We start from the raw sequence: 20,481 nt of genomic DNA, 5'->3' as shown, positions 1-20,481 counted from the left end.
GGGGGAGGAGAAAAGAGGTGAGAGAAGGGGGAAAGGAGCAGGGGAAGGGGGAAGGGGAGAGGGGGAGGAGGGGAGAGGGGAGAGGGGGAAGAGGAAAGGGGAAGGAGAAAGGGCAAAGTGGGAAGGAGCAAGGAAGAGAGGGAAGGGGAAGGGGGAGAAGGGGAAGGGGGAAGGGGAAGGGGAAAGGGGAGAGGGGAGAAAGGAAGGGGAGAGGCAGAAGGGGGAAGTGCAGAGGGGAGAGGGAATGGGAGAGGGGGAAGGGGAAAGGGGAAGGGAGGTGATGATGATGGTGAGGAAGATGCTGAGGGAGGTGAGGCTGGAGATGAGGATGGAAGTGGTGCTGAGGGCGCTGGGAGGTGGTGCTGAGGGTGCTGGGGGCGCTGCCCATGGCCTGATCCTGCCCCAGGCTGCTGCGGCTGCCCCGGGAGCTGCTGTGGGTGCTGAGGGTGCTGCGGGTGCTGTGGGTGCTGGGAGGTGGTCCTGAGGGTGCTGAGTGTCCTGGGGGTGCTGAGCGGTGCTGAGGGTGCTGTGGGTGCTGAGAGGTGGTCCTGAGTGTCCTGGGGGTGCTGAGCGGGGGGTTCTGGCGGTGCTGAGGGTGCTGGGGGCGGTGCTGAGGGTGCTGAGGATGCTGAGGGTGCTGTGGGTGCTGAGGGTGCTGAGTATCCTGGGGGTGCTGAGGGTGCTGGGGGTGCTGGGGGTGCTGAGCAGGGGTTCTGGTGGTGCTGAGGGTGCTGAGGGCGCTGCCCCTGGCCTCATCCTGCCCCAGTGCTGCCCAGGCTGCTGCAGATGCCCCAGGAGCTGCTGTGGGTGCTGATGATGCTGAGGGTGCTGAGGATGCTGTGGGTGCTGGGAGGTGGTCCTGGGGATGCTGTGGTGCTGAGCGTGCTGGGGGCCGCTGCCCATGGCCTGATCCTGCCCCAGGCTGCTGCGGCTGCCGCGGGCTGTGGGTGCTGAGGATGCTGTGGGTGCTGGGAGGTGGTCCTGAGGGTGCTGTGGGTGCTGAGCGCGGGTTCTGGTGGTGCTGGGGGTGCTGAGCAGGGATTTCTGGCGGTGCTGAGGGCGCTGCCCCTGGCCTCATCACTGCCCCAGTGCTGCCCAGGCTGCTGCAGCTGTGCTGGAGCTGCTGAGGGTGTGGAGGGTGCTGAGGGTGCTGAGTGTCCTGGGGGTGCTGAAAGGTGGTCCTGAGGGGTGCTGGGGGTGCTGAGCAGGGGTTTCTGGGGGTGCTGAGCGTGCTGGGGGCGCTGCCCCTGGCCTGATCCTGCCCCAGGCTGCTGCGGGCTGCCGCGGGAGCTGCCGAGGGTGCAGCTGAAGGGAGCCTCCCCCGGCGCTGCTGTGGGGCTGGGGGATGCTGTGGGTGCTGAGCGGGGGTTCTGGGGGTGCTGAGCGTGCTGGGGGCGCTGCCCCATGGCCTGATCCTGCCCCAGGCTGCTGCGGCTGCCGCGGGAGCTGCCCAGGCTGCAGCTGAAGGAGCCTCCCCCGGCGCTGCTGGAGGCTGACCTCAGCGAGGGGGACGTCGCCGGCTCCCACCTCCCCTCCGAGGTGCTCTACATGCTCAAGGAACGTCAGGTCGGCCCCCGGGGGGGGGTCCCCGAGGCGGGGGAGGGGGTCCCCGAGGCGGGGGGGAGGGGTCCCCGAGGGTGGGAGGTCCCTGAGAGGGCAGGAGGCAGCCCCCGGGAGCCAGGGCACGGTAGCTTGGAACTGGCTCCCCCACGGGCGGGGCGGGGGAAGGGAGCAGGATCCAGCCCTGGGGGGCAGGATCTGGCTCAGAGGGATCAGGATGAGGTCCCAGGAGGGTCAGGATCCAGCTCCAGGGGTCAGGATCTGGGCTCAGAGGGATCAGGATCCAGCTCCAGGGTCAGGATCCAGCACCATTGGATCAGGATCCAGCTGCAGTGGATCAGGATCTGGGCTCAGAGGGATCAGGATGAGGTCCCAGGAGGGTCAGGATCCAGCTCCAGGGGTCAGGATCTGGGCTCAGAGGGATCAGGATCCAGCTCCAGGGTCAGGATCCAGCACCATTGGATCAGGATCCAGCTGCAGTGGATCAGGATCTGGGCTCAGAGGGATCAGGATGAGGTCCCAGGAGGGTCAGGATCCAGCTTCAGGGTCAGGATCCAGCTCCATTGGATCAGGATCTGGGCTCAGAGGGATCAGGATGAGGTCCCAGGAGGGTCAGGATCCAGCTCCAGGGCCAGGATCCAGCTGCAGTGGATCAGGATCCAGCCCTGGGATGAGGATCCAGCTCCAGGGCCAGGATCCAGCACCATTGGATCAGGATCCAGCTGCAGTGGATCAGGATCTGGGCTCAGAGGGATCAGGATGAGGTCCCAGGAGGGTCAGGATCCAGCTCCAGAGGGCAGGAGGCAGCTCCAGGGGGGGCAGGAGGCAGCTCCAGGGGGGGCAGGAGGCAGCTCCAAGGGGGGCAGAAGCTGGCCCTGGGGGGCAGGAGGGAGCTCCAGGGGGGGGTAGGAGGCAGCCCTGGGGGGCAGGAGGCAGCTCCAGGGGGGGTAGGAGGCAGCTGCAGTGGATCAGGATCCAGCCCTGGGATCAGGATCCAGCTGCAGTGGGTCAGGATCTGGGCTCAGAGGAATCAGGATGAGGTCCCAGGAGGGTCAGGATCCAGCTCCAGGGCCAGGATCTGGGCTCAGAGGGATCAGGATCCAGCTCCAGGGTCAGGATCTAGTTCCAGGGTCAGGATCCAGCTCCATTGGATCAGGATCCAGCTGCAGTGGATCAGGATCCAGCCTTGAGGTCAGGATCCAGCTCCAGGGTCAGGATCTAACTCCATTGGGTGAGGATCCAGCTGCAGTGGATCAGGATCTAGGCTCAGAGGGATCAGGATGAGGTCCCCAGGAGGGTCAGGATCCAGCTCCAGGGTCAGGATCCAGCTGCAGTGGATCAGGATGCAGCTGCAGGGATCAGGATCCAGCCTTGGGGTTAGGATCCAGCTCCAGTGGATCAGGAGGCAGATCCAGGGGGCAGGATCTGGGCTCAGAGGGATCAGGATGAGGTCCCAGGAGGGTCAGGATCCAGCTCCAGAGGGCAGGATCCAGCTCCATTGGGTCAGGGGGCAGCAGCCAGGACCCTTGGCATCCCTGGGTGCCCCTGGGTGCCCTTGGGAGGGTCTGGGTGCCCTCTGGGTGCCCCTGGGTGCCCTCTGGGTGCCAGCTGGGTGCCCTTGGGAGGATGTGGGTGCCCTCTGGGTGCCCTCTGGGTGCCAGCTGGTGCCCTTGGGTGGCTCTGGGTGCCAGCTGAGTGCCCTTGGGAGGATGTGGGTGCCCTCTGGGTGCCCTCTGGGTGCCAGCTGGTGCCCTTGGGTGGCTCTGGGTGCCAGCTGAGTGCCCTTGGGTGGCTCTGGGTGCCAGCTGGGTGCCCTTGGGAGGGTCTGGGTGCCCTCTGGGTGCCCTCTGGGTGCCAGCTGGGTGCTCTTGGGAGGGTCTGGGTGCCCCTGGCTGCCCCTGGGTGCCCTCTGGGTGCCAGCTGGGTGCCCTTGGGAGGGTCTGGGTGCCCCCTAGGGTGCCACTGGCTGCCCCTGGGTGCCCTTGGGAGGCTCTGGGTGCTCTCTGGGTGCCAGCTGGGTGCCCATGGGAGGGTCTGGGTGCCCTTTGTGTGCCCTTGGGAGGGTGTGGGGTGCCCCCTAGGGTGCCACTGGCTGCCCCTGGCTGCCCTCTGGGTGCCAGCTGGGTGCTCTTGGGAGGGTCTGGGTACCGCCTGGGTGCCACTGGCTGCCCTTGGGTGCCCTCTGGGTGCCAGCTGGGTGCCCTTGGGAGGCTCTGGGTGCCCTCTGGGTACCCTCTGGTGTGGCTGTGTGCCCCCTGGGTGCCAGCTGGTGCCCTTGGGAGGGTGTGGGTGCCCCCTAGGGTGCCACTGGCTGCCCCTGGCTGCCCTCTGGGTGCCCCTGGGTGCCCTTGTGAGGGTCTGGGTGCCCCCTGGGTGCCACTGGCTGCCCTTGGATGCCCTCTGGATGCCAGCTGGGTGCCCCTGGTGTGGCTGTGTTCCCTCTGGGTGCTGCTGGGTGCCCACTGGGTGCCAGCTGGGTGCCCCTGGTGTGGCTGTGTGCCCTCTGGGTGCCCTTGGGAGGGTGTGGGTGCCCCCTGGGTGCCAGCTGGCGCCCCCTGGCGGGGCGTGTGTGTGCCCGCAGGGTGCTGGGGCACTTCGAGAAGCCTCTCTTCCTGGAGCTGTGTCGCCTGATGGTGCTGCAGCAGTGCCCCCAGGGCCACTACGTCTTCAGGCCTGGGCAGCAGGACAGCAGCATCTACGTCCTGCAGGAGGGCAAGCTGGAGCTGCTCCTCACCCAGCCTGTGAGCAGCACCCCCCCCTGGCACCTCCCCTGGCACCTCCCCTGGCACCTCCCCTGCCATCCCCCTGAGCATCTCCCCTCCCATCCCCCTGGCACCTCCCTGACCACCCCTGTGGCATCTCCCTGAGCAGACCCTGAGCATCCCCCTGGCACCCCCCCTGACATTCCCCCTGGCATCCCCCTGGCACCTCCCTGAGCAGCCCCCTGGTATCCCCCTGGCACCTCCCTGAGCATCCCACTGAGCATCCCTCTAGCATCCCCCTGGCACCCCCCTGGGCACCCCCTGGCATCCCCCTGACCACCCTCCTGGCACCTCCCTGACATTCCCCCTGGCATCCCCCTGGCACCTCCCTGACATTCCCCCTGGCATCCCCCTGGCACCTCCCTGACCACCCCCCCGGTGCCCACCCTGGTATCCCCCTGGCACCTCCCCTGGCATCTCCCTGAGCATCCCACTGAGCGTCCCCCTGGCACCCCCCTGGCATCCCCTTCCTATCCCTCTGGCACCTCCCTGAGCATCTCCCCTGGCATCCCCCTGGCGCCCCCCCAAGGACCTCCCTGGCATCCCCCTGACCACCCTCCTGGCACCTCCCTGAGCAGACCCTGAGCATCCCCCTGGCACCCCACTGGCACCTTCCCTGAGCAGCCCCCTGGCACCTCCCTGAGCATCTCCCCTGGCATCCCCTTGGCACCCCCCCAAGGACCTCCTTGGCATCTCGCTGACCACCCTCCTGGCACCTCCCTGAGCAGACCCTGAGCATCCCCCTGGCACCCCACTGGCATCCCCTTCCTATCCCCCTGGCACCTCCCTGACCACCCTTCTGGCACCTCCCTGAGCAGACCCTGAGCAGCCCCCTGGCACCCCCCTGGCAGCAGCAGCTCTGTGCTGCAGGAGGGCAAGCTGGAGCTGCTCCTCACCCAGCCTGTGAGCAGCACCCCCCCGGCACCCCCCCCGGCACCTCCCCTGGCATCCCCCTGAGCATCTCCCCTCCGACCACCCCCCTGGCATCTCCCTGAGCAGACCCTGAGCATCCCCCTGGCAACCCCCTGGGCACCCCCTGCATCCCCCTGACCACCCTCCTGGCACCCTCCCCTGAGCAGCCCCCTGGTATCCCCCTGGCATCTTCCTGGCATCCCCCCTGACATTCCCCCCTGGTATCCCCCTGGCATCCCCCTGACCACCCTCCTGGCACCTCCCTGAGCATCCCACTGAGCATCTCCCCTCCCATCCCCCTGGCACCTCCCTGACCACCCCCCTGGCATCTCCCTGGGCAGACCCTGAGCGTCCCCCTGCACCCCCCCTGGCATCCCCCCTGACATTCCCCCTGGCACCCCCCTGACCACTCCCCTGGCATCTCCCTGAGCAGACCCTGAGCATCCCCCTGGCACCCCCCTGGCATCCCCTTCCTATCCCTTTGGCACCTCCCTGAACAGCCCCTGGTATCCCCCCCCTGAGCATCTCCCCTGGCATCCCCCCTGGCACCTCCCTGAGCATCCCCTGGCACCCCACTGGCATCCCCTTCCTATCCCCCTGGCACCTCCCCTGAGCATCCCCCTGGCACCCCACTGGCATCCCCTTCCTATCCCCCTGGCACCTCCCTGAGCAGCCCCCTGGCACCCCCCCTGGCTTCCCCCCCTGACATTCCCCCCTGGCATCCCCCCCTGGCACCTCCCTGACCACCCCCCTGGAACCTCCCTGAGCAGCCCCCTGGCACCTCCCCTGCCATCCCCCTTGTATCCCCCTGGCACCCCCCTGCCATCCCCCTGGCATCCCCCCTGGCACCCCCCTGAGTATCTCCCCTGGCACCTCCCCTGGCACCTCCCCTGCCATCCCCCTGGCACCCCCTGAGTATCTCCCCTGGCACCTCCCCTGGCATTCCACCAGGCATCCCTCTAGCCATCCCCTCTGGCAACCCCCTGGCACCCCCCCTGGGCATCCCCCTTGCCATGTCCCATGGCACCTCCCCTGGCATCCCCCTGAGCATCTCCCCTCCCATCCCCCTGGCACCTCCCTGAGCGCCCTCCTGGCATGGGGGCGGGGAGAGGGTGGGGCAGGGTGGAGGCAGGGTGGGGAAAGGGTGGGGCAGGGCGGGGCAGGGGTTGGGGGTCAGGGTTGGGGCAGGGTGGGGAGAGGGTGAGGCAGGGTGGGGCGCAGGGTGTGGTTCTCAGGTGCTCCCTGTGGGCAGGGTGGGGCAGGGCGGGCAGAGAGCAGGCAGGGTGGGCACAGGGCGTGGCAGGGTGTGGCAGGGGGGTGTGTCTGAGGGCGTGGTCATCCCCAGGACGGGCAGGAGGCGGTGATGAAGGGAGGTGCTCTCTGTGGGCAGGGTGGGGCAGGGTGGGCACAGGGCAGGTCAGAGTGGGCATAGGGCAGGGGCAGGGCGTGGCAGGGTGTGGCAGGGGGGTGTGTCTCAGGGCGTGGTCGTCCCCAGGACGGGCAGGAGGCGGTGATGAAGGAGGTGTCCCCTGGGGGCTGGGGTGGGGCAGGGTGGGCACAGGGTGGGGCAGGGTGGGCACAGGGTGTGGCAGGGTGTGGCAGGGGTGTGTGTCTCAGGGCGTGGTCATCCCCAGGACGGGCAGAAGGCGGTGAAGAAGGAGGTGCTCTCTGTGGGCAGGGTGGGGCAGGTGGGCACAGGGCGTGGCAGGGCGTGCAGGGTGTGGCAGGGTGTGTGTCTCAGGGCGTGGTCATCCCCAGGACGGCAGAAGGCGGTGAAGAAGGAGGTGCTCTCTGTGGGCAGGGGTGGGGCAGGGTGGGCACAGGGCAGGGCAGGGTGGGCAGAGGGTGTGGCAGGGTGTGGCAGGGGGTGTGTCTGAGGGCGTGGTCATCCCCAGGACGGGCAGGAGGCGGTGATGAAGGAGGTGTTCCCCGGGGACAGCGTCCACAGCCTGCTCAGCATCCTGGACGTCATCACGGTACGGAGCCACGCCCTGCCCCGCCCCGCCCCGCCCTGCCCCGCCCCCCCAGCCTGTCCCTGGGGGACACCAAACCCGCCCCAGATCAGCAGAGCTGGCCCCAAGCTCCACCAGAGGGCACCAGAGCCAACCATGGCAACCCTCCAACCCAACCATGGCCAACCCAAGCTCCTCCAACCCAACCATGGCCAACCCAAGCTCCTCCAACCCAACCATGGCCAACCCAAGCTCCTCCAACCCAACCATGCCCAACCCAAGCTCCTCCAACGCAACCATGGCCAACCCAAGGCTCCTCCAACGCAACCATGGCCAACCCAAGCTCCTCCAACCCAACCATGGCCAACCCAAGCTCTTCCAACCCAACCATGGCCATCCAAACTCCTCCAACCCAACCTCCTCCAACCCAACCATGGCCAACCCAAGCTCCTCCAACCCAACCATGACCAACCCAACCTCCTCCAACCCAACCATGACCAACCCAAGCTCCTCCAACCCAACTTTGACCAACCCAAGCACCTCTAACCCAACAATGGCCAACCCAAGCTCCTCCAACCCAACCATGCCCAACCCCAAGCTCCTCCAACCCAACCATGGCCAACTCAAGCTTTTCCAACCCAACCATGGCCAACCCAAGCTCTTCCAACCCAACCACCTTGACCCCAAGCCCAACCATGACCAACCCAAGGCTCCTCCAACCCAACCACCTTGACCCCAAGCTCAACCATGGCCAGCCCCAAGCTCCTCCAACCCAACCACCTTGACCCCAAGCCCAACCATGGCCACTCTCAACCTCCTCCAACCCAACCGTGGTCAACCCAAGCTCCTTCAACCCAACCATGACCAACCCAACTTCTCCAACCCAACCATGGCCAACCCAAGCTCCTCCAACCCAACCAAGGCCAACCCAAGCTCCTCCAACCCAACCATGGCCAACCCAAGCTCCTCCAACCCAACCATGGCCAACCCAAGCTCCTCCAACCCACCCATGGCCAACTCAAGCTCCTCCAACCCAACCATGGCCAACCCAAGCTCCTCCAACCCAACCATGGCAAACCCCAAGCTCTTCCAACCCAACCATGGCCAACCCAAGCTCTTCCAACCCAACCATGGCCAACCCAAGCTCTTCCCTCCCCACCAACTTCCATCCCCAAGCTCTTCCAACCCCACCCCTGGCCAGCATGGACCCTCCCTCCCCCCCTCCCAAGCCCCCCCCAGCCCCCCTCCCCGCCATCTTTGCCTCCCCCCTCCCTCCCCCAGGGCCACCAGCGTCCCTACCGCACGGTGGCCGCCCGGAGCGGCCGAGGCCTCCACCATCCTCCGCCTGCCGGTGGAGGCCTTCTCCAGCATCTTTGAGAAGTACCCTGAGAGCCTGGTGAGGGTGGTGCAGGTGAGGACAGGGGGGAGGGGGCACCAAGGGGCTGGGAGGACCCCCCTCTAATGGGTAGGGGCTGACCCCCGAGTGCCCCCTGGCTCCTCCTCCCTGCTGCCCCCTGCAGATCATCATGGTGAGGCTGCAGCGAGTCACCTTCCTGGCCCTCCCACAACTACCTGGGGCTGACCAATGAGCTCTTCAGCCATGTGAGTGCCTGCAAGGGGGTGTGGGGGGCCTGGGGGTCTCCCCTTGCTGAGGCCTGCAGCCCAAAGGGGGAGGAAGGAGAGGGAGGAAGGCTGCGGGGAGATAGGGAGGGGATGACCCCGGGCTGGGGGCTCCGGGAGGGTTTGGGAGGGGATCCAGAGGGGTTGGAAGAGGATCCAGGAGGAGTGGAAGGGTTGGGAGGGGATCCAGAGGGGTTGGAATGGTTGAGAGGGTCTTCAGGAGGGGTTGGGAGGGGATCCAGGGGGGTTGGATGGGGATCTAGGAGGGATGGAAGGGAATCCAGGAGGGATGGAAGGGGATCCAGGGGGGGTTGGAGGGGATCCAGAGGGGTTGGAAGGGTTGGGAGGGTCTTCAGGAGGGTTGGAAGAGGCTCCAGCAGTTGGAGCTGCCCTTGGGTCAGGGCCTTGGAGCTGCCCTGGGTCAAGGCTTGGAGCTGCCTTGGTTCAAGGGCTTGGAGCTGCCCTGGGTCAGAGCCTTGGAGCTGCCCTGGGTCAGGGGCTTGGAGCTGCTCTGGGTCAGGGCTTGGAGCTGCCCTGGGTCAAGGCTTGGAGCTGCCCTGGGTCAGAGCCTTGGAGCTGCCCTGGGCCAAGGCTTGGAGCTGCCCTGGGTCAAGGCCTTGGAGCTGCCCTGGGGCCAAGCCTTGGAGCTGCCCTGGGCCAAGCTCTGCCTTGGCCTCTCTTGGGAGCCCTCCTCCAGGCCAAGCCACCTGATCTGGGGGGGGAGAGAGGGTTGGGGCTGAGGCTTAGGGGCTTGGTGCTGCTGGGGGCTGCCTCTGAAGGAGCTTTCTGCCAGCTGAGCTTCTCTGCTGCCCTCTCCCTGCCAGGAGATGCTGCCCCCCAAGCCCCTGCCCCCAGCCCGGGCACGCCGCCCGCACCAGCCCCGTCCGGCACTGCCGCCCGCGGCCAGGGAGCCGCCGAGGAGGGCAGGGAGCCAGCAGGGCCCTGGGGAGGGGCTCCCGGGGGGGGAGGGGGTGGGGGGGGGGCCATGGTTGGGCTTGGGGTTGGCCATAGTTGGGTTGGAGGAGCTTGGATTGGTCATGGTTGGGTTGGAAGAGTTTGGGTTGGTCATGGTTGGGATAGAGGCGCTTGGGTTGGTCATGGTTGGGTTGGAAGAGCTTGGGTTGGTCATGGTTGGGTTGGAAGAGCTGGGTTGGTCATGGTTGGGTTGGAAGAGCTTGGGTTGGCCATGGTTGGGGTTGGAAGAGCTTGAGTTGGCCAAGGTTGGGTTGGAGGAGCTTGGGTAGGAGGTGGTTGGGTTGGAGGAGCTTGGGCTGGTCATGGTTGAGTTGGAGGAGCTTGGGTTAGCCATAGTTGGCCTTGGGGGAGGCATGGTTGGGTTGGAAGAGCTTGGGTTGGCCATGGTTGGGTTAGAGGAGCTTGGGTTGGCCATGGTTGAGTTGGAGGAGGTTGGGTTGGAGGTGGTTGAGTTCTAAGAGCTTGGTTTGGCCATGGTTGTGTTGGAAGACCTTGGGTTGGCCATGGTTGGGTTGGAGGAGGTTGGGTTGGCCATGTTGGGTTGGAGGAGCTTGGGTTGGGCATGGTTGGGTTGGAAGAGCTTGGGTTGGCCATGGTTGGGTTGGAAGAGCTTGGATTGGTCATGGTTGGGGTGGAGGAGCTTGGGTTGGCCATGGTTGGGTTGGAAGAGCTTGGGTTGGGGCGTGGTTGGGTTGGAGGAGCTTGGGTTGGCCATGGTTGGGTTGGAAGAGCTTGGGTTGGGCGTGGGTTGGGTTGGAGGAGCTTGGGTTGGCCTTGGTTGGGTTGAAGGAGTTTGGGTTGGCCGTGGTTGAGCTTGGGGTGGCCATGGTTGGGTTGGGGTCCCCAGGAGACCCTTCCCCACCGGCAGCCCCAGGCTGGAGCCGCTGCTGGTTGCTCACCAGGGCTGCTCTGCTCCTGCAGCTCGGGGCCCCGGCGCTGAGCCGCTGCATCTCCATGCCTGTGGACATCGCAGGTAGGGGCAGGGGGGGCAGCTGGGGAGGGGGCTTGGGGGGCTTGGGAGGGCCTTGGGAAGGGCTTGGGGGGCTTGGAGGTCCAGGCCCAAGCTGGTGCAGGAGGGCTGAAGAGGGTCCAGAAGGTTCCTTCAGGCCAAGGCTTCAGCAGCTGTGGCGGTGAGCAGCTGAGCACCGTGGGGCTGGGGGCTGGTGGCCACCGTGGGGCTGGTGGCTACCATGGGGCTGGGGTGCTGGTGGCCACCATGGTCATGGATCTCAGCGGTCACCATGGGCCTGAACACCAGTGACCACCATGGGCCTGGGTGCTGATGGCCACCATGGAGTAGGGTTCTGGTGGCCACCATGGGGCTGGGTGCTGGTGACCATCATGGTCATGGATGGAGCTTGCTGACCCTCAACTTGCTGGACACTGAGGACTTCCCCACCATGCTCTTGGGACTCTGATGACCTTGGAGGTGCTGGACACTGATGTCCACCCTGGTCTTGGACCCTGATGACCTTCAAGGTGATGGTCCACCTTGGTCTTGGACCACCATGACCCTCCCTGGTGACCCCAACCTCATCTTGGACGTTGCTGACCCTCAACTTGCTGGACACTGGGGACTTCCCCACCATGCTCTGGGGACTCTGATGACCTTGGAGGTGCTGGACACTGCTGTCCACCCTGGTCTTGGACCCTGATGACCATCAAGGTGATGTCCACCTTGGTCTTGGACCACCACCTCCTCCTCCTCCTCCCTCCCCAGGCCTGCAGAGAGGTCCTCGCTCGGACTTCGACCTGGCCTACGAGCGTGGCCGCATCTCGGTGTCCCCTGCAGGAGGGCAGCAGCAGCCCCATGGCCTCCTTCCCTCGGGTAAGCTCCAGCCCAGGCCACCATGGCCACCAGGAGCTCCTCCACGCTGGCCACCAGGGCTGGAGGAGGCCCCAAGGGGGAGGGAGAGGGCTCCAGGAGTCGGCCGCTGGCCGCTGGTGGCCTCCGCAGCTCAGCCAAGGGTTGGGGGAGGAGGTGGAGGAAGGCTCAGGAGGGGCTGGAGGTGACACCAGGAGGGCATGGAGGTGACACCAGGAGGGGCTGGAGGGTGACACCAGGAGGGGCTGGAGGTCCTCTAGGAGGGTTTGGTGGTTCTCCAGAGGGATGTGGCCTGGTGAAGGGTTGGAGGTGCCCTGGGTCAAGGCTTGGAGCTGCCCTGGGTCAGTGCTTGGAGCTGCCCTGGGGTCAGGGCTTGGAGCTGCCCTGGGTCAAGGCTCTACCTCAATGACCACTGGAGATCTCCTCCAATCCAACCCAACCCAATCCATTCCAACCCAATCCAACCCAACCCAATCTAATCCAACCCAACTCAATCCAACCCAACCCAATCCACCCCACCCAACTCAACCCAACCCAACCCAACCCACCCAACCAACCACCCACCCAATCCAAACCAACCCACCCAACCCACCCCAACCCAACCCAACCCAATCCAACCACCCCAACCCCCAACCCACCCCACCCACCCAACCCAACCCCAACCAACCCACCCAACCCCAACCAACCCCACCCAACTCAACCCAACCCAACCACCCACCCAACCCAACCCAATCCAACCAACCAACCAACCACACCAATCCAACCCATCCAACCCAACCCAACCCCCACCACCCAACCAACCCCAACCACCACCCAACTCCAACCCAATCCAACCCAACCCAATCCAACCCACCACCACCAACCCCAACCCAACCCACCCAACCAACCCCAATCCAACCCCAACCAACCCACCCAACTCACCAACCCAACTCAATCCAACCCCCAACCCAACCCACCACCCAATCCAACCCAACCCAATCCACCCAACCCAATACAACAACCCAACCAACCAACCCAATCCAACCCAACCCAACTCAATCCAACCCCACTCAACCCAATCCAACTCAATCAACCCAACCCAATCCAATCCAACCCATCCAACCCAACCCAACCCATCCACCAAACCACCCAACCCAACCCCAACCCAACCCAATCCAACCCAATCCAATCCAACCCAATCCAACCAACTCCAACCCCAATCCCAACCCAACCAACCCAACCAACCCAACCCAACCAATCCAACCCAACCCAACCCAACCCAACTCAATCCAACCCAACTCAATCCAACGCAACCCAATCCAACCCAACCCCAACCCAATCCAATCCAATCAACCTCAACCCAATCCAAACCAACTCAACCCAATCCAACCCAACTCAATCCAACCCCAATCCAATCCAATCCACCCAACCCAACCCAATCCAACCCAACCCAATCCAACCCAACTCAATCCAACCCAACCCAACTCAATCCAACCCAACCTAACCCAACCCAAGCCAATCCAATCCAACCCAACTCAATCCAACCCAACCCAACCCAACCTAATCCAATCCAACCCAACTCAATCCAACCCCAACTCAATCCAACCCCAATCCAACCCAACTCAATCCAACCCAACTCAATCCAACCCAACTCAACTCAATCCAATCCAACCCAATCCAACCCAACCCAATCCAACCCAACTCAATCCAACCCAACTCAATCCAACCCAACTCCATCCAACCCAATCCAACCCAACCCAACCCAATCCAACCCAACCCAATACAATCAACCCAACCTAATCCAACCCAATCCAACCCAACCCAATCCAACCAACCCAATCCAACCCAACTCAATCCAATCCAACCCAACCCAACTCAATCCAACCCAACCCAATCCAACCCAACTCCATCCAACCCAACTTAATCCAATCCAACCCAACCCAATGCAACCCAACTCAACCCAACCCAACCCAATACAATTCAACCTCAACCCAACCCAATCCAACCCAACTCAACCCAATGCAACCCAACTCAATCCAACCCAACCCAATCCAAACCAACCCAACTCAATCCAACCCAACTCAATCCAATCCAATCCAACTCAATCCAACCCAACTCAATCCAACCCAACTCCATCCAACCCAACTCAATCCAATCCAACCCAACCCAATGCAACCCAACTCAATCCAACCCAAGTCAACCCAATCCAACCCAACCCAACTCAACCCAACCCAACCCAACTCAATCCAACCCAACCCAATCCAACCCAACCCAATCCAATCCAACTCAATCCAACCCAACTCAACTCAATCCAATCCAACCCAACTCAATCCAACCCAACTCCATCCAACCCAACCCAATCCAACCCAACCCAATCCAATCCAATCCAACCCAATTCAACCCAATCCAACCCAATTCAACCCAATCCAACCCAAATCAACCCAATCCAACTCAATCCAACCCAATCCAACCCAACTCAATCCAACCCAATCCAACCCAACCCAACCCAATCCAACCAATCCAATCCAACCCAACCCAACTGAACCCAACCCACCCCACCCCAAGCCAACCCCTGGGGCAGGATGGCCCTGGTGGTGCCTCTGGGGCTGGGGCTGCCTCTGGAGGACCTTCAAGGGCCTGGGGAGGTCTTCTCCAAGCTCCCCCCCCCGGCTGTGTGCCCTCAGTCTGTGTCCCAGGAGCCCAAGGGGCGCAGGGCAGCGGCGCCGGAGGAGCAGCCCCCGGGGGGCCGCGGCGAGGGGGAGGAGGAAGAGGAAGAGGAGGAAGAAGAGGCCAGGGCCGGGGACTGCTCCTTTGGGGCCTCCCAGGGCCGCCAGGGCAGCCCTGACTTCGAGGCAGCCAAGAAGCAGTTGGCCAAGCTCATGGACATCAAGGTGAGGACCTCAGCCCCGGGGCTGCTGGCTCCGGGGAGGCCTTCTGGGGGGCTTGGGGGAGGGGGGCTCTGGCTTCCTGGTGGCCCTCCAGGGCTTCCTGGTGGCCCTCTGGTGGCTTGGGATGGCCTCCATGGCTTCATGGTGGTCTCCTGTTGAGCTGGGGTGGGCTCCATGGCCTCATGGTGGTCCTCCATGGCTCTGTGGTGGTCCTCCATGGCTTCATGGTGGTCCTTCATGGCCTCATGGTGGTCCTCCATGGCTCTGTGGTGGTCTTCTGTTGGCTTGTGGTGGGCTCCATGGCCTCATGATGGTCCTCCATGGCCTCATGGTGGTCCTTCATGGCTCTGTGGTGGTCCCCCATGGCTTTGGGGTGGGCTACAGGGCTTCATATTGGTCCTCCATGACCTCATGATGGTCTTTCATGGCCTCATGGTGGTCCTCCATGGCTCTGTGGTGGTCTTCTGTTAGCTTGGGGTGGGCTCCATGGCTTCATGGTGGTCTCCTGTTGACCTGGTGTGGGCTCCATGGCCTCATGATGGTCTTCCATGGCTTCATGGTGGTCCTCCATGGCCTCAAGATGGTCCTCCATTGCTTCATGGTGGTCCTCCATGGCTTTGTGGTGGGCTCCATGACCTCATGATGGTCCTCCATGACCTCATGGTGGTCCTCCATGGCTCTGTGGTGGACTCCATGGCCTCATGGTGGTCCTCCATGGCCTCATGATGGTCCTCCATGGCTTCATGGTGGTCCTCCATGGCCTCATGATGGTCCTCCATGGCTTCATGGTGGTCCTCCATGGCCTCATGATGGTCCTCCATGGCTTCATGGTGGTCCTCCATGACCTCATGATGGTCCTCCATGGCCTCATGGTGGTCTTCTGTTGGCTTGTGGTGGGCTCCATGGCCTCATGGTGGTCCTCCATGGCCTCATGGTGGTCGTCCATAGCTTTGTGGTGGTCCTCCATGGCCTCATGGTGGTCCCCCATGGCTTTGAGGTGCTCCTCAGGTGCTCCTCAGGGGCTCCTGCTGGGCCTGTGTCTCCTCCTGGTGGTCTCCACCCCCTCCTGGTGGTCTCCACCCCCTCCAGTGTTGCTCTCCCCTCCCCCCCCCCCAGGACCCCTCCCTGCTGGAGGGCCGCGCCCAGCTGCACCAGGCCAGGGCTGGCACAGTCATCGCGCGCCAGGGCGACCAGGTGGGGCACCGCTCCGGGGCGGGGAGGGGGGCCTGGGGTGGTCCTGGGGGGGCTCCAACACCTTGGGTCCTCCTCAGTGGCCATTAGGGGCTCCATGGGGGTCTCCTTGAGGGTCTCCATTGGGGTCTCCATTGGGGTCTCCATGAGGTTCTCCATGAGGTTCTCCATGGGGGTCTCCATTGGGGTCTCCATTGGGGTCCTCCATGGGGGGTCTCCATGAGGGTCTCCATGGGGTCTCCATGAGGGTCTCCATGAGGGTCTCCTTGGGGGTCTCCATTGGGGTCTCCATTGGGGGTCTCCTTGGGGGTCTCCATGGGGGTCTCCATGGGGGTCTCCATTGGGGGTCTCCATGGGGGTCTCCATGGGGGTCTCCTTGGGGGTCTCCATTGGGGTCTCCTTGGGGGTCTCCATGGGGGTCTCCATGGGGGTCTCCATTGGGGTCTCCATGGGGGTCTCCCTGAGGGTCTCCATTGGGGTCTCCTTGGGGGTCTCCATGAAGGTCTCCATTGGGGTCTCCCTGGGGGTCTCCATTGGGGTCTCCTTGAGGGTCTCCATTGGGGTCTTCTTGAGGGTCTCCATGAGGGTCTCCATTGGGGTCTCCAATGGGGTCTCCATTGGGGTCTCCATGGGGGTCTCCTTGAGGGTCTCCATGGGGGTCTCCTTGAGGGTCTCGATTGTGGTCTCCATGGGGGTCTCCATTGGGGTCTCCATGAGGGCCTCCCTGGGGGTCTCCATGGGGGTCTCCATGAGGATCTCCCTGGGGGTCTCCATTGGGGTCTCCATGAGGGTCTCCATGGGGGTCTCCATTGGGGTCTCCATGGGGGTCTCCATGGGGGTCTCCATGAGGGTCTCCCTGGGGGTCTCCATGGGGGTCTCCATGAGGATCTCCCTGGGGGTCTCCATGGGGGTCTCCATTGGGGTCTCCATGGGGGTCTCCATTGGGTCTCCTTGGGGATCTCCATGAGGGTCTCCCTGGGGGTCTCCATGAGGGTCTCCTTGTCCCTGTGTGCCGGTGTCAGTGCCAGCAGTGCCCACGGGTGGCTGTGCTGGCAGGATGCCAGCCTGCAGCTGGTGCTCGGGGGGTGCCAGTGGTGGTGCCCATGGTGGGGGCTGTGCCAGCAGGATGCCAGCCTGCAGCTGGTGCCGGGGTGATGCCAGTGGTGGTGCCCAGGGGGGGGCTGTGCCAGCAGGATGCCAGCCTGCAGCTGCTGCTGTTGGTGCTGGTGCTGCTGCTGTGCGCGGCTGCTGTCGGTGGTGCTGTCGGTGGTGCTGTCGGCGGTGCTGTCGGTGGTGCCGTCGGCGGTGCCGGTGCCAGCCGTGCCCACGGGGTGGCTGTGCCGGCAGGATGCCAGCCTGCAGCTGGTGCTGGGGGGCTGCCTGCACGTCTACCAGCGGCAGATCGACCGTGCGGAGGACGTGTGCCTGTTCGTGACGCAGCCGGGGGAGATGGTCGGGCAGCTGGCGGTGCTCACCGGCGAGCCGCTCATCTTCACCATCAAGGCCAACCGCGACTGCACCTTCCTGCGCGTCTCCAAGTCGCACTTCTACGAGTGAGGCCCCGCGGCGGCAGGGGGGGATCCTCCCTCTCCTCCTTCGCCCTCTTCTCCTCTTCCTCCCTTCTTCTTTCTCCTCCTTCTCCATCTCCTTCTCTGTCCCTTTCTCCTTCTCCTTCTCCTTCTTTCTCCTCCTCCTTCTCCTCCTCCTTCTTCTCCTTCTTCTCCTTCTCCTCCTTCTTCTCCTCCTTCTTCTCCTCCTTCTCCTCCTCCTCCCTCTCCTCCCTCCTCCCTCCTCCTCCTTCTCCTCCTCCTCCTCCTTCTCCTCCTCCTCCTCCTCCTCCTCCTCCTTCCCTTTTTCCTCCTTCTCCTTCTCCTCCTCCTTCTCCTCTTCCTCTTCCTCCTCTCCTCCTTCTTCTTTCTCCTCCTTCTTTCTCCTTCTACTTCTCTCTGTTTCTCCTCCTCCTCCTCTTCCTCTTCCTCCTTCTCCTTCTCCTTCCCTCTGTCTCCTTCTCCTCCTCCCCCTCCTTCTCCTCCCCCTCCTCCTTTTCCACCTTCTTCTTTCTCTCTCCTCCTCCTCCTCCTCTGTTTGCTTCTCCTCCTCCTCCTCCTCCTTCTTCTCCTCCTTCTTCTCCTCCTTCTCCTCCTTCTTTCACCTTCTCCTTCTCCTTTCTTTCTCCTTTCTTTCTCCTTTATTTCTCCTTCTTCTCCTTTCCTTCTCCTTCTCCTTTCCTTCTCCTTCTCCTTTCCTTCTCCTTTCCTTCTCCTTCTCCCTTCTCCTTCTCCTTCTCCTTCTCCTTCTCCTTCTCCTTCTCCTTCTCCTTCTCCTTCTCCTTCTCCTTCTCCTTCTCCTTCTCCTTCTCCTTCTCCTTCTCCTTCTCCTTCTCCTTCTCCTTCTCCTCCTTCTCTTTCTCCTCCTTCTCCTTCTCCTCCTCCTCCTCCTCTGCCTCCTCCTCTGCCTCCTCCTCCTTCTCCTTTCTCTTCCTCCTCCTCCTTCACCTCCTCCTTCTTCTTCTCCTTCTCCTTCCCTCCTTTTTCTCCTTCTTCTTTCTCTTCCTCCTCCTCTTTTTCCTTCTCCTTCTTCTCCTTCTTTCATCTTCTCCTTCTCCTTTCCTTCTCCTTTCCTTCTCCTCTCTCCTCCTCCTCTCTCCTCCTCCTCTCTCCTCCTCCTCTCTCCTCCTCCTCTCTCCTCCTCCTCTCTCCTCCTCCTCTCTCCTCCTCCTCTCTCCTTCTTCTCCTTCCCCTTCTCCTTCTCCTCCTCCTTCTTCTTCTCCTTTCCCCTCCTCCTTTGTCTCCTTCACCTCCTCCTTCTCCTTTCTCCTCCTCCTCCTTTCTCCATCTCCTCCTCCTCCCCATTCTCCCCCTATTCCTCCTCCTCCCTTTCCTCCCTCTCCTCCTCCTCCTCCCCCTCCCCCTGCCTCCTCCCCCCGGGGCCGGCCCCTCCATTCCCCGTTGCCTCCCGCAGGATCATGAAGGAGCAGCCCAGCGTGGTGCTGAGCGTGGCGCACACGGTGGCCGCCCGGATGTCTCCCTTCGTGCGCCAGATGGACTTCGCCATCGACTGGATGGCCGTGGAGGCAGGGAGGGCTCTCTACAGGTGGGGGGGGAAGGGGGCTGCCGGGGAAGGGGGCCGGGAGGAGCCCGCAGGGCCGGAGGGCCGGCCCGGGAGGCAGGCTCTGAGTGTCCTCCGGGGCGGGTGTGTGTGTCTGTCTGTCTGTCCGTGTCCCTCCCCCCCGCGCCGCCCCCCCCCCCCCAGGCAAGGGGACCAATCGGACTGCACCTACATCGTCCTCAACGGGAGGCTGCGCTCCGTCATCCGCAAGGGCAGCGGCAAGAAGGAGCTGGTCGGAGAGTACGGCCGGGGAGACCTGGTGGGAGTGGTGAGCGCCGCCCCTTCCTCCTCCTCCTTCTCCTTCTCCTCCTCCTCCTCCTCCTTCTCCTCCTCCTCCATCTCCACCTCCTCCTCCTCCTCCTTCTCCTCCTCTTTCTTCTCCTCCTTCTCCTCCTTCCTCTTCCTCCTTCTTCTCCTTCTTCTTCTTCTTCCTTCTTCTCCTCCTCCTCCTCCATCTCCACCTCCTCCTCCTCCTCCTCATGCTCTCCCTCTTCCTCCTTCTCCTCCTTCTCCTTCTCCTCCTCCTCCTCCCCTCCTCCTCTTTCTCCTCCTCCTCTTTCTCCTCCTCCTCTTTCTCCTCCTCCTCTTTCTCCTCCTCCTCTTTCTCCTCCTCCTCTTTCTCCTCCTCCTCTTTCTCCTCCTCCTCTTTCTCCTCCTCCTCCTTCTCCTTCTCCTCCTTCTCCTCCTCCTCCTTTTCCTCCTCCTCCTCTCCTCCTCCTTCTTCCCCTCCTCCCCCTCCTCCTCCCTCCCCCCTCCCACTCCTCCTTCTCCTCCTTTCTCCCCCTCCTCCCCCTCCTCCTCCTCCCCTCCTCCCACTCCTCCTCCTCCTTTCTCCTCCTCCTTCTTCTTCTCCTCCTCATCCCTCTCCCTCTCCCTCTCCCTCTCCCTCTCCCTCTCCCTCTCCCTCTCCCTCTCCCTCTCCCTCTCCCTCTCCCTCTCCCTCTCCCTCTCCCTCTCCCTCTCTCTCTCCCTCTCCTTCTCCCTCTCCCTCTCCCTCTCCCCCCAGGTGGAAGCCCTCACCAGGCAGCCCAGGGCCACCACGGTTCACGCCGTGAGGGACACGGAGTTGGCCAAGCTGCCTGAGGGGACCTTGAACAACATCAAGAGGAGATACCCACAGGTACCACCAGGGGCACCCCCGGGGGTCTCACCTGGGGCACCCCTGGGGGTCTCACTAGGGCCTCCTCCAGGGGTCTCACCAGGGGCACCGTGGGGGATCTCACCAGGGGCACCCCCGGGGGTCTCCCTGGAGGTCTCCATTGGGGTCTCCCTTGGGGTCTCCATGAGGGACTTCCTGAGGGTCTCCCTGGGGGTCTCCATGAGGGTCTCCCTGAGGGTCTCCCTGGGGGTCTCCATGAGGGTCTCCATGGGGGTCTTGATGGGGGTCTCCCTGGGGGTCTTGATGGGGGGTCTCCATTGGGGTCTCCATTGGGGTCTCCATGAGGGACTTCCTGAGGGTCTCCATGAAGGTCCCCTTGGGGGTCTCCATGAGGGTCTCCATTGGGGTCTCCCTCGGGGTCTCCATGGGGGTCTCCATGAGGGTCTCCCTGGAGGTCTCCCTGAGGGTCTCCATTGGGGTCTCCCTGGGGGTCTCCATTGGGGTCTCCATGAGGGTCTCCATTGGGGTCTCCCTGGGGGTCTCCATTGGGGTCTCCCTGGGGGTCTCCATTGGGGTCTCCATGAGGGACTTCCTGAGGGTCTCCATGAAG

At 63.6% G+C, this 20,481-nt stretch overlaps 1 protein-coding gene across 1 annotated transcript; it reads left to right on the top strand.

Annotated features, from left to right (window-relative positions):
* Positions 1-1,413: 1,413 nt before the first annotated feature.
* Positions 1,414-19,892, top strand: LOC137440496 (patatin-like phospholipase domain-containing protein 6; the record flags this gene model as incomplete). Its single annotated transcript, XM_068136733.1, is given in 17 exon segments — positions 1,414-1,557; positions 1,559-1,566; positions 4,142-4,301; positions 7,130-7,210; positions 8,468-8,503; positions 8,505-8,597; positions 8,707-8,748; positions 8,750-8,788; positions 10,703-10,754; positions 11,502-11,566; positions 11,568-11,609; positions 14,270-14,476; positions 15,590-15,667; positions 17,012-17,217; positions 18,626-18,757; positions 18,917-19,040; positions 19,779-19,892. Coding segments are annotated over 17 exon segments (1,623 nt in total), but the record flags the coding sequence as incomplete, so codon positions are not given.
* Between the last annotated feature and the right edge of the window lie 589 nt (positions 19,893-20,481).

The sequence above is a fragment of the Melanerpes formicivorus genome, unplaced genomic scaffold (genome assembly GCF_026170545.1).
Source record: "Melanerpes formicivorus ecotype bairdi unplaced genomic scaffold, bMelFor1.0.p_v2 SCAF_3088, whole genome shotgun sequence".
Lineage (NCBI taxonomy): Eukaryota > Metazoa > Chordata > Aves > Piciformes > Picidae > Melanerpes > Melanerpes formicivorus.
Note: the sequence above shows the minus strand (reverse complement) of the source record. Positions and strands in the feature narration are given on the sequence as shown.